Source organism: Poecilia formosa, unplaced genomic scaffold (genome assembly GCF_000485575.1).
Source record: "Poecilia formosa unplaced genomic scaffold, Poecilia_formosa-5.1.2 Scaffold835, whole genome shotgun sequence".
Taxonomy (NCBI): Eukaryota; Metazoa; Chordata; class Actinopteri; order Cyprinodontiformes; family Poeciliidae; genus Poecilia; species Poecilia formosa.
The window spans coordinates 78199-88083 of NW_006800774.1; the positions used below are offsets into that span (position 1 = coordinate 78199).

General features: G+C 44.5%; 2 protein-coding genes across 6 annotated transcripts in view; both read left to right on the forward strand.

The window, feature by feature from the left end:
* Window positions 1-315, forward strand: part of LOC107834904 (epidermal growth factor receptor kinase substrate 8-like) — a 9165-nt gene extending 8850 nt beyond the window's left edge. Inside the window, exon 17 of the mRNA XM_016666898.1 lies at window positions 311-315. Coding sequence (XP_016522384.1) covers window positions 311-315 — 5 coding nt within the window. The remainder of the gene's footprint in view (window positions 1-310) is intronic.
* Window positions 316-334: 19 nt separating this feature from the next.
* Window positions 335-9885, forward strand: part of LOC107834905 (epidermal growth factor receptor kinase substrate 8) — a 14086-nt gene continuing 4535 nt past the window's right edge. Inside the window, exons 1-15 of one of the 5 annotated variants that reach the window (XM_016666903.1) lie at window positions 335-849; window positions 1249-1331; window positions 1403-1536; window positions 4274-4341; window positions 4535-4661; window positions 5129-5217; window positions 5321-5395; window positions 5476-5624; window positions 5963-6140; window positions 6216-6349; window positions 7098-7209; window positions 7348-7488; window positions 7587-7622; window positions 8589-8615; window positions 9203-9428. In XM_016666903.1, the coding sequence (XP_016522389.1) occupies window positions 751-849; window positions 1249-1331; window positions 1403-1536; window positions 4274-4341; window positions 4535-4661; window positions 5129-5217; window positions 5321-5395; window positions 5476-5624; window positions 5963-6140; window positions 6216-6349; window positions 7098-7209; window positions 7348-7488; window positions 7587-7622; window positions 8589-8615; window positions 9203-9428 (1678 nt within the window). In that variant the 5' untranslated portion in view covers window positions 335-750. The remainder of the gene's footprint in view (window positions 850-1248; window positions 1332-1402; window positions 1537-4273; window positions 4342-4534; window positions 4662-5128; window positions 5218-5320; window positions 5396-5475; window positions 5625-5962; window positions 6141-6215; window positions 6350-7097; window positions 7210-7347; window positions 7489-7586; window positions 7623-8588; window positions 8616-9202; window positions 9429-9885) is intronic. The other 4 variants (XM_016666902.1, XM_016666906.1, XM_016666904.1 and 1 more) reach the window with 4 other exon arrangements.

Sequence of the window (9885 nt, forward strand, 5' to 3'; positions counted from 1 at the left end):
CGCTGACACAGCGGTGGTAGATTAGCCACCGCTGCTATTAGCCCGCTGCTATTAGCCACGCTGACACAGCGGTGGTAGATTAGCCACCGCTGCTATTAGCCCGCTGCTATTAGCCACGCTGACACAGCAGTGGTAGACTAGCCACCGCTGCTATTAGCCCGCTGCTATTAGCCACGCTGACACAGCAGTGGTAGACTAGCCACCGCTGCTATTAGCCACGCTGACACAGCAGTGGTAGACTAGCCAATTTAAACACCTGCTTTACTGATGATCTGTCAGTTTGTGTGTAGGTCGCCTTTTTTATTTTTAGGCTGAACCAAATCACACCTTATTCCACAGCACATCTATATATTAAGTTTGTCAAAGTCAAGCATAACTTATTATAAGCTTATTAAAGCTTATTTCTCACCTTGTTATCTAGTCATAGTGTAGACAGTTTATAGCAAAACACTGCATCACTTTTTATATGAGCTTATATTTAAGTCTAGCAGAGAAATGGGGTCTGCAAGGAGTCTGGTTTAAAAATAACACTGGAGCTCATTTAAGAATATTGTGATATATATTGTGTATCGTGATATAGCAAAAATATATCAGGATGTTAGATTTTCCTCATATCCCCCAGCCCTAGTCTGGTGGTTGAGCTGCAGCTGATTGGTCTGGACCGGAGCTGAAAGCGCCGGCGGTCTGGATGTGTTTCAGAACGAGCTGGAGAACTTCCCCATCGGCTCCGTCCAGCACTGCCAGGCAGTAATGAACGCCTGCAGCTACGACTCCATCCTGGCACTGGTGTGCAAAGACTCGGGTCAGAGCAAGGCGGACCTGCACCTGTTCCAGTGTGACGACATCAAGGTACCGGACCAGCACCGCGATCCAGACCCCTCTTATCTCAGCACAGACGATGGTTTTCGTTGCTCCAACGTTTTATTTCCGTATTCGCTGTCGTACATGGCAGCTGTTCCAGATGTATTCTGTTTCATCAGTTTGGTTCTGATGGAAATATTTCCACATCTGGGGCTTTTATGTTTCATCTGGAATCAGATGTTGAAGGATTTATTCCTAAAAGTTAATTGAAGTTAAGGATCAGACATGTAATGTGTACATTTAAAGGAAATCAAACGGGACCGAGAAAACGATCCTGTGGTACTCCAAATCCGACTGAAGACGCCATTCAGAACAGCCTCAACAGAGCAGCTGGTGTTTTCTGAGTTTGTGTGACTAAAATGTGTTGAAGGTGTCGTGCTCCAACAGGCGAATCTGATTCACCTGGATGTAGAAAGTGCCATGATCGATGCCAAAGGGGGCAAAGTGAGGAAACGACCTGAGACGCTGAAGTAAGAAAACCTCAGACACTTCCTGATGCGGCTTCTAATGCTGGCTGCTGATTGGCTGATCCATCTTACAGGATGATCCTGAAGAGCGATGGCATGATCCCGCCTCCACCCACCACCCCCGCCCCCGAGGCACCAGCCTCATCCAATCAGGACAATAGGGGGCGTGTCGCCGCCTGGTCGGCATGGGCCAATGAACAGAAGCACTGTGAGTGATGTCATAGAGGGGAGGAGGGGGAGTAGTTATGTTTGCGGGTGTAATGACCTGGTGGATATGCAGAACGTACCTCAGAATGTCCGCCATGTTGTGAGTGGCATAGGTTTATTGGGAATAAATAAAATTACACTTAAAGCTGGAATTTCACAATAAAAGTCATGCTTTAACAGAAGCTGAACTTAAATTTGACTCACAATAATAATCAGGGGTTTGGCACCGCTAGCTAACAAGTTAGCTGCACTAATGCTAAAGCATTTATCATAAATATTAGTGGACGGTAATGCTTAAGTGCTAACATATATTACCCAGAATGTGTCAATGACACATGAGCTATAATAAAGTATAGTGCCCTCAGCAGGTTCTGCTCGGTTATTCCACATTTATCACACATTTATCGTTTAGGCCTGTTGCGATAAATGATAAATCAATTAATCGCACGATAAATTAAACCTATCGACCTCATTTTAATTATCGGCTTTATCGTCTCTTCCTGCCTTTTCTCTTTCTGTTGATGACACTGACTGAAAAGAGGCTCAGCTCCGGTGCTCTGCACTGACCCTCCCTTTCTCATTTGCTTAGTGTAATGTCCAGCTCACAATAAATACACCAGTTGTCGGCCCATTTTCAAAACCTGAGAGACACATTAGCCGACAGAAATCTACGGTATAACGGTTCAATCGGGTTCGTCGTGCCGTGTGGTGTCCAGCCACATGGGCACAAGATAACGGCTACAAGTCCAGTTAACTAATTTTAAAACCAGGCATTAATCAGTGTTTTACTAGAATCTACCTGTGATGCATGTGGCTGGAGTCAGCGTAAAGTCCTGACTGAATGAAAATTATTATAACCTATTTATGTTAACGAAGAACAGCTGAAAACTTACCGGGTTTATCAACTGCGGTAGCAATTTGGCTCCAACTCCTCTCCTTGTCATTTCTATATTCTTTGCACGAAATGTTGGATAAATATTAATGTTGTTTCCACAAATCATCTCCGATGTCCGCTGGACTTCGGGTTGCGCTGTGTCAGCTGTTTGGGATTCTCCTCCGTAATTTTCCCTCAGCAAGCAGGAGGAGAATCCAGCTTTCTGATTGGCTACCTGTCACATTCAGCGTTAAACTCCCAGTCGGGGAAAAAACCCTGATTTAGATTGGAGCGGCCATCGATCATCACACTGCAGGATGATCGGTTACGAAATCACCAGCGAGAATCTTAGATCGGCCAACGATCTAAGATTATCATAAGGGGAAAATAGGGGCAAAAAAAATCGTGTAGTATGAACTACAGCATCAGGTGGTCGGATGTGCCCATTAAATCTAGTGATTACTGAAGGGCAATACAGTACAGACTTTATAATCTGCACTCTTTTGGTTGAATGCATTATTTATTTCCACTTTGGCTTTATGTTGTTTACTTTTTATTCAAGTACGTTTTTTGGTAATGGAGACTGAGAATCCGTTTTATTTTTGTTTTTGGTTGTTTTGTTAATTTAGTTGATCAGTTCCAGTGTTATCTGTTCTTTTGGAAATAAAGTGTATCTATGGCAGGAAATAGCATCCATTATTACATTATTTCCATTAAATCAGTGTCAAAAGGTCTTGAAACAATATTATCGTCTGTCAAAATAAATTTTTAGACAATCGCTCAGCAAAATTTGTTATGGTGACAGGCCTACACATACCTGTACGTTTGTGGGTCAGGAAGTGAAACTTTCACTCAAAATATATCAACAAGACGAAAACGCTCAAGCACCAATTTAACATTACAGTCTAGATGTTCACTAAGACATTATATTACACCTTGGTCTCTGCTGTCCATTTTATTTTTTCTTGTTGTTGTTTTAAATAGTTATTTGAGGAAAAAACAAAACAAAACCGCTGTAAACAAATGTCAAAATAAGAGCATGAATATAAACATCTAATTTGAATAATTAAGTCAAAAACCAAACCTTCAACACAGATTTTGAACTTTTTTACATTCTAGTAAATTAGCGTTTATTAGGCTAACTTAATTTAAAGAAGCTAAGTGTGCTAAATGTTTCCAGCTAAGATGTTATGTTAAAAATTAGGTTTGCTATATTAGCAGAAGTGTCTCCACTTATAATAAATATTAATTTAACTGACCATCGTCTAGATATCATAATAAGTAAAACACAATAACCTGAAGCTAGCCTGAAAACACAGATTATAATCTAGTTTCATCTGGATTATAATCTGTTCTTCTGCAGCTTCATGGACTGGTGAGGCTGCTGGTCTGAGCTCCTCTCCCTGCTGGTTTCCAGTTTAGTTTTCATACAAACTCTAACTCAGGGGTGTCAAACTCCAGTCCTCTGCTGTCCTGCAGGTTTTAGATGAGCCACAGGGACAAAACACTGGAATGAAACGGCTCCATCACCTCCTCCTGGTGTAGATCAGGTCTCCAGAGCCTCATTAATGACCTAATTATTCTGTTCAGGTGGTTCAGCACTGGAGACTGACACGTGTGCTATAACTGGACCCATTCCACAGTTAGTGATGTGTTGTAAGTCAGGGTGGGTGGCTCCAGGCCTGGAGGTTTGGTCTCCTGTAACCTGTAGATGTGTCTCCACTTCCACACACCTGAGTCTCCTTACAAGGTCGTCAGCAGGTGAACCTGCTGATTGAAGCGTGTTGGACCAGGGAGACACTAAGCTGCAGGACGCCGGCCCTCCGTTGTTCTAAGTGATGACCTGCATGGCGTTGCGTTGCAGGCGAGCAGCAGCCGTCGCAGGACGATGGTGCGGCGGACATGGCGGCCCTGCTGGTGGATCGGGACGTGGTGAGGCTCACATCTGGCGCAGATTGCTGCATGGAGAAAGTTAAGCTGATTGCAGGCCCAGTTTGATCTGAACATAATCAGAGTTTGGAGGAAAATCAGCTTAAAGTTTAGAGCAGCGGGCAGACTGTTGGTTCAGGTTTAATCATTAATGCCTCAGCAAACCGACTCGTAATCCAAGTTGTTGTTTGTGCAGCAAATCCTGAACCACATCCTGGACGACGTGGAGTTCTTTGTGACCAAACTGCAGAAGGCGGCCGAAGCGTTCAGCGAGCTGAGCAGGAGGAAGAAGGGCAAAAAGGGCAAGAAGAAAGGGCCGGGAGGTGGCAAATTCAAACATTACTGTATCAATGCAACATATTAGAAATAATTTAAATAAAGATTTTAGACTTTTATTTTGATATACCTTATTTTTAAAATATATTTGAATTTTGGTTCAAATTTAAAGTTTTTTAATTGTTTGCATTTTGAAAACTATGGAGAATTAGTTTTAGTTGATTTTTAAATCCCAACTAAATGTTTTCCGTGTTAGTTTTACTAAAGATCAAAATGAGTTATTTTTCATTTTAAAATATAAGGATTATCAACAAAAAACTTTTTAGACCTTAATTTTAATATCGTTTACTTGGTGCTTTTTTGTATTTTAATTTTAGTTCAACTATTTGTTTCCTAAACTGTCTAATTGTTTTTGTTTTGAGGAAATAACACAAAGAACCAACAATAATTGGCTTTAAGTAAATAAGAGAAAAATACAGCATTCTGACGTGCTGGTGCTCGTGTCGTCCACCAGAGGGCGTCCTGTCCCTCAGGTCCAAGCCTCCCAGTGAAGAAGAGTTTGTGGACTGTCTGCAGAAGTTCAAACATGCCTTCAACCAACTGGTAATTGATTCCAGTCCATTGAAACTGGTTTGGTTCTGATCCAGACTGTAGCCAGAGGTTACTGGTTCTGCAGAACCTTCTGACCGTCTGCTCTGACCCACAGGCGAAGCTGAAGGACCACATTCAGAACCCCAGTGCCGTGGATTTGGTCCATTTCCTGTTTACACCACTCAGGATGGTGAGTCCAGGAATGACATCACTAACGGTGGGCCTGCTCCAACAGAACCGAGCAGAACTCCAGGGTCTCCCTGTCTCCAGGTGGTCCAGGCGTCCGGTGGTACCGAGCTGGCCCGGAGCGTCCTGGTTCCGCTGCTCAGCAGAGACGCCATCGAGTTCCTTCACGCCGCAGGAACGGCCGAGGAGCGCCACCTGTGGGTGACTCTGGGTGACGGCTGGACCAAGTGCAGGTTAGAACCATGACTCGGTTCTGTTCTATACTGGACCTGGTTCTTTCCAGGTTCTTGGATGTTTCTATATTTGGCTCATATTTCTTCCTGTAGCAGACCAGAGAACAGGATTGATAATGTCCTGGTTCTGGTTCTTCTCAGTATTTCTGTCAGTTTCAGTGAGATTTATTTTATGTTCATATTTGCTTTATGTTCTCAGCAGAAGTTTCTCTCTCATGTTTGTTCAGCCTGAATAATTTACTCTATTTCCTGATTTCTGTTAAGTAGTTGTTGGAGCCTCTCTGGTCTCTGTTTCCATGGTTACTGATCTCATGGCGGCCGCTCTGTTTGTTTTCCAGGCTGGAGTGGCCGAAAGACCACTTCTTCCCCCAGGTGGCGCTGCGGTTCCGGGACGGCTGGGAGCCCCCGGTGGTTCCGGCTGTGGCTCCGGGTCGGGAGCAGGAACTCCTGCAGCTGGCTGAGAGCCTGGTGAATGCCGACGCCCGCGGTGCGGCCGACCTGCGGCCGTGTCTGGAGGTCGGTCGATCGGAACCCGCCGGAGGTTATGGTGCCGACGCCCGCTAACGCGCTTCGTGTTCTGTGTTTCTGCAGCAGGGGGCGCTGCAGCGGTTTCCTCAGGCTGACGGGTACGCTCTCCATAACTCCGCCTACAAAGGCTTCCAGGTCCTGGACCAGAACACGGCCGTGGCTGCTTTCAAACACGCCGTCAGCCGCCGTGTGGACCGGTAACCGCAGGTCACATGACGCCCTGGAGAACTGGCCCCGCCCCTTGGCAACGCCGCTGCGGCTAGCGCTGCGGCTAGCGCTGCGGCTAGCGCTGCCCCTTCATTGGCTCAGTCATTAATAAATACATGATGAATCAAAATACGAAAAATATTCTGATGGTTATAATAATCACACTGAACATATTTAAAAATATTGATTAATTTTTATTTACATTTGAAAATTGTAATAATTCTAAATATTTACTGTTTATGTGAAGATAAAGATTAACTGATTAACTTTTCTACACCTAGATTTTAACAGAAAATAACAATTATTAGTTATTCTGACATTTAAAAGAGTTTATTGGGTTTGTCTGTATTGTAATTATTTCTTTAATTGAATGCATTTGTCTTAATTTATAGTTTTTTGGTTAAACTGTAAGTCATTTGTTAAAAATCAAATGTTTTCCTTCATGTATTTATTAATGTTTTAAACTGATGAAGTTTCGTTCTTTCTTTCTTGATTCTGTTCTTCATTTCCTCTTTTCAAACCAGATGATTGGACTTTCCTCCATCTTTAAATCCTTCTGAACTGCAGCAGAAGGTTCTGGGTCGGGTCTGGATCCAGAACCTTCTAATCACAGGGAACATTTCTCCAGGGCGTCGGGCCCATGTTGGGTCTGTTTTGATCCGTTAGCAGACTCTCAGATGCTCCTGGTATCGGCGCTGCTGCAATCCGGTTCTCATCGTGACCCGTTCTGTCCCTCAGGAGTTTGGACGCGCAGATCCGACTGGATCAGAACCTCTTTGCCAAATCAAAGTACGACTTTGTGGCAAGGAACAACACGGAGCTGTCGGTTCTGAAAGACGAACTCCTCGAGGTAAACCGCTAACCGGTTCTGGTTCTGTTCTGGGTCAGAATGAACAGCTTCTTTAGAACACAGAACCAGAACAAACGGGTTCAGGAACCATTTCTAGATCAGGAGTCAGAGCTGATGGGCCCTGGTTCTGTCTGGCAGGTTCTGGATGACCGGAAGCAGTGGTGGAAGGTCCGGAACGGTGCCGGCGCCGCCGGCTACGTGCCAAACAACATCCTGGAACTGACCAGAACCTCGGACCTGACCGGCCGTGGAGACCCGGTCTACAGCCACACCATCCAGGTACCTCACCTTCATCCTCATCATCATCATCCTCATCCTCATAATCATCATCATCATCTCGCTCATCTTCATCCATGTTTCGTTTCTCTTGGCTGAAGCTCATGATGCCAAAGAAGGAGTTTGAGTTGTTTAAGGTAGGAAGAGCCGGACTCCGGTTCTGATGCTCTGGTTCTGATGCTCTGGTTCTGATGCTCCGGTTCTGATGCTCCGGTTCTGATGCTCCGGTTCTGCTTCCTGGTTGCTTTGCTGTGGGTCTCTTAAAGGAACAGTCCCTCATTTCTGGTCATTTGGGTCAGATTCATGTCTTCATCTCTCTGTATCTCAGAACCATCATTAAGGGTCAAACCGGGTCTTTACCCGACCCAGTTATCATTCTGGTCCTTTTCCAGATTTTCTCCAGAATGTTCAGCTCAGAGTGATGGTGGTTCTGACCCGCTGGGATGATCAGAACATTTTGGGTTTAGCCAGTTTCTCCGTCCGATCATAGTCAGGCTGTGTCCTCTGCTAGATTACTTCCTGTTTTCTGTCCAATCAGAACCCAGTAGATTCAACCTCTGGCTCTGGAGGAACTGGACCTGAAGGTTCTGTGAACTGGCCCACGTGAAGTTCTGACCCACAGCTGGTCATTTCCCATCAGAACCAGTGTAACCAGTTGGTCCAGAGGACCGGTTCTGGTTCTGTATCTGTGCAGATTGTTGGACTGTTCCTTTAATCGGTTGGAGCCTCGGGTTGCTCAGCCTGGCAGAGAAAAACGGGTTTTAGAAAAACTCTTAGCAAATATTTAACGCCAAGCTAAACATTTAGTTTTGAGTTAAATATTTAATTCAAAGGCTAAATATTTAACTTTCTAACCATAAATAGAAAGCTAACTATTTAGCATTTATAAATTAACTTTGTAAAATTAAAAACACAATGTGACTTATGAACCCTGATTTTTTTTCTCTTCTGACTAAATAACCCAAATTATTGCTGTGAGTTTTTGACTGTGACCCTGCAGATGGTTGCTACAGTAGAGTCCCTGCTGGTCAGATTTAGTGAGTTCATGGTGAATAAAACATGTTTTATCTTCTGACCTCCATCTTTGCTCCATTTCACCTCAGCAGCAGTTACTGGGAGAGTTAAACGAGGTAAACCATCATTTCCTCATCGTTTGGGACAATCCCAGAGATCTAATAACTCATTTATCAGAGTTATTAGATCTCTAACAAAATCCTGTTTTTGATTTTAACTTGATCAGGATGTTTCATCTGCTGGTTTTTATTCCTGGACTGGATCAGGCTAAAGCTGAGCAGCTGAGACTTGCTAACAGGAAGTTCTGAGTTTCTGATCCTGATGAATATTATCACATTAAGGTTGTATGAATATGACCAAAGCTGAAAACATTTAATGTGACATCATCCATGTCATGAAAATGAGTAACAATTTAAGGTAATTTGTTTAAAAGGCTCTAAAACTGCGGCCATTTTGAAAAATGTCCTTCCTGAAACTCAAGTGGCTGATGGGAAATCTGAAAAGCATCCAACCTGAATGGTTAGCATGCTAATGTTTATGCTAGTACCTACATATTGCTACAGTGATGAGCTGCAATACGAAGTAGGAATAGTTTCCTCAATTTCAGGTTTTAAGGCAGACCTTTACTGTTACCTTTGAACTTCTGATAAAGCTCCAAACATCAGGAAGAACCAGACACTAAGGCGGTTCTGTTCTCCTCCAGAAACAGACCGCAAAGTCTGACCCACCTCCTGATAAACCTCAGATGTCCGAGGTCCCGTCGCCGCCCGCTCCCAACCGGCTCCCCACGCCGCCACTTCCTCCCCCTGCCGCAGAACCTGACAAACCGAGCGGCGCCGCGCTCAGCCGCAACAACAGCAGCACGTCCAGCGATGCCGGTGGCACCGCCGCCAGGGAGCCGGTTGCCCAGAGAGCCACCGCCGCAGGACGTAAGTTCACTCCTCACAGGACAAGACATTTTGGACAGGAAGCTGTAATTGGGAAGCTGTATAGACAGGAAGCTGTAAACAGGAAGCTGTAAATGGGAGGCTGTGGACAGGAAGCTGTAAAGGAGAAGCTGTGGACAGGAAGCTGTAAACGGGAACCTATAGACAGGAAGCTGTAAACAGGAAGCTATGGACAGGATCTGTAAACAGGAAGCTGTAAACGGGAAGCTGTAAACGGGAAGCTGTAAACGGGAAGCTATGGACAGGAAGCTGTAAAGGGGAAGCTGTATAGACAGGAAGCTGTGGACAGGAAGCTGTAAATGGGAACCTATAGACAGGAAGCTGTAAACAGGAAGCTATGGACAGGATCTGTAAACGGGAAGCTGTAAACGGGAAGCTGTAAACGGGAAGCTGTAAACAGGAAGCCATGGACAGGAAGCTGTATAGACAGGAAGCTGTA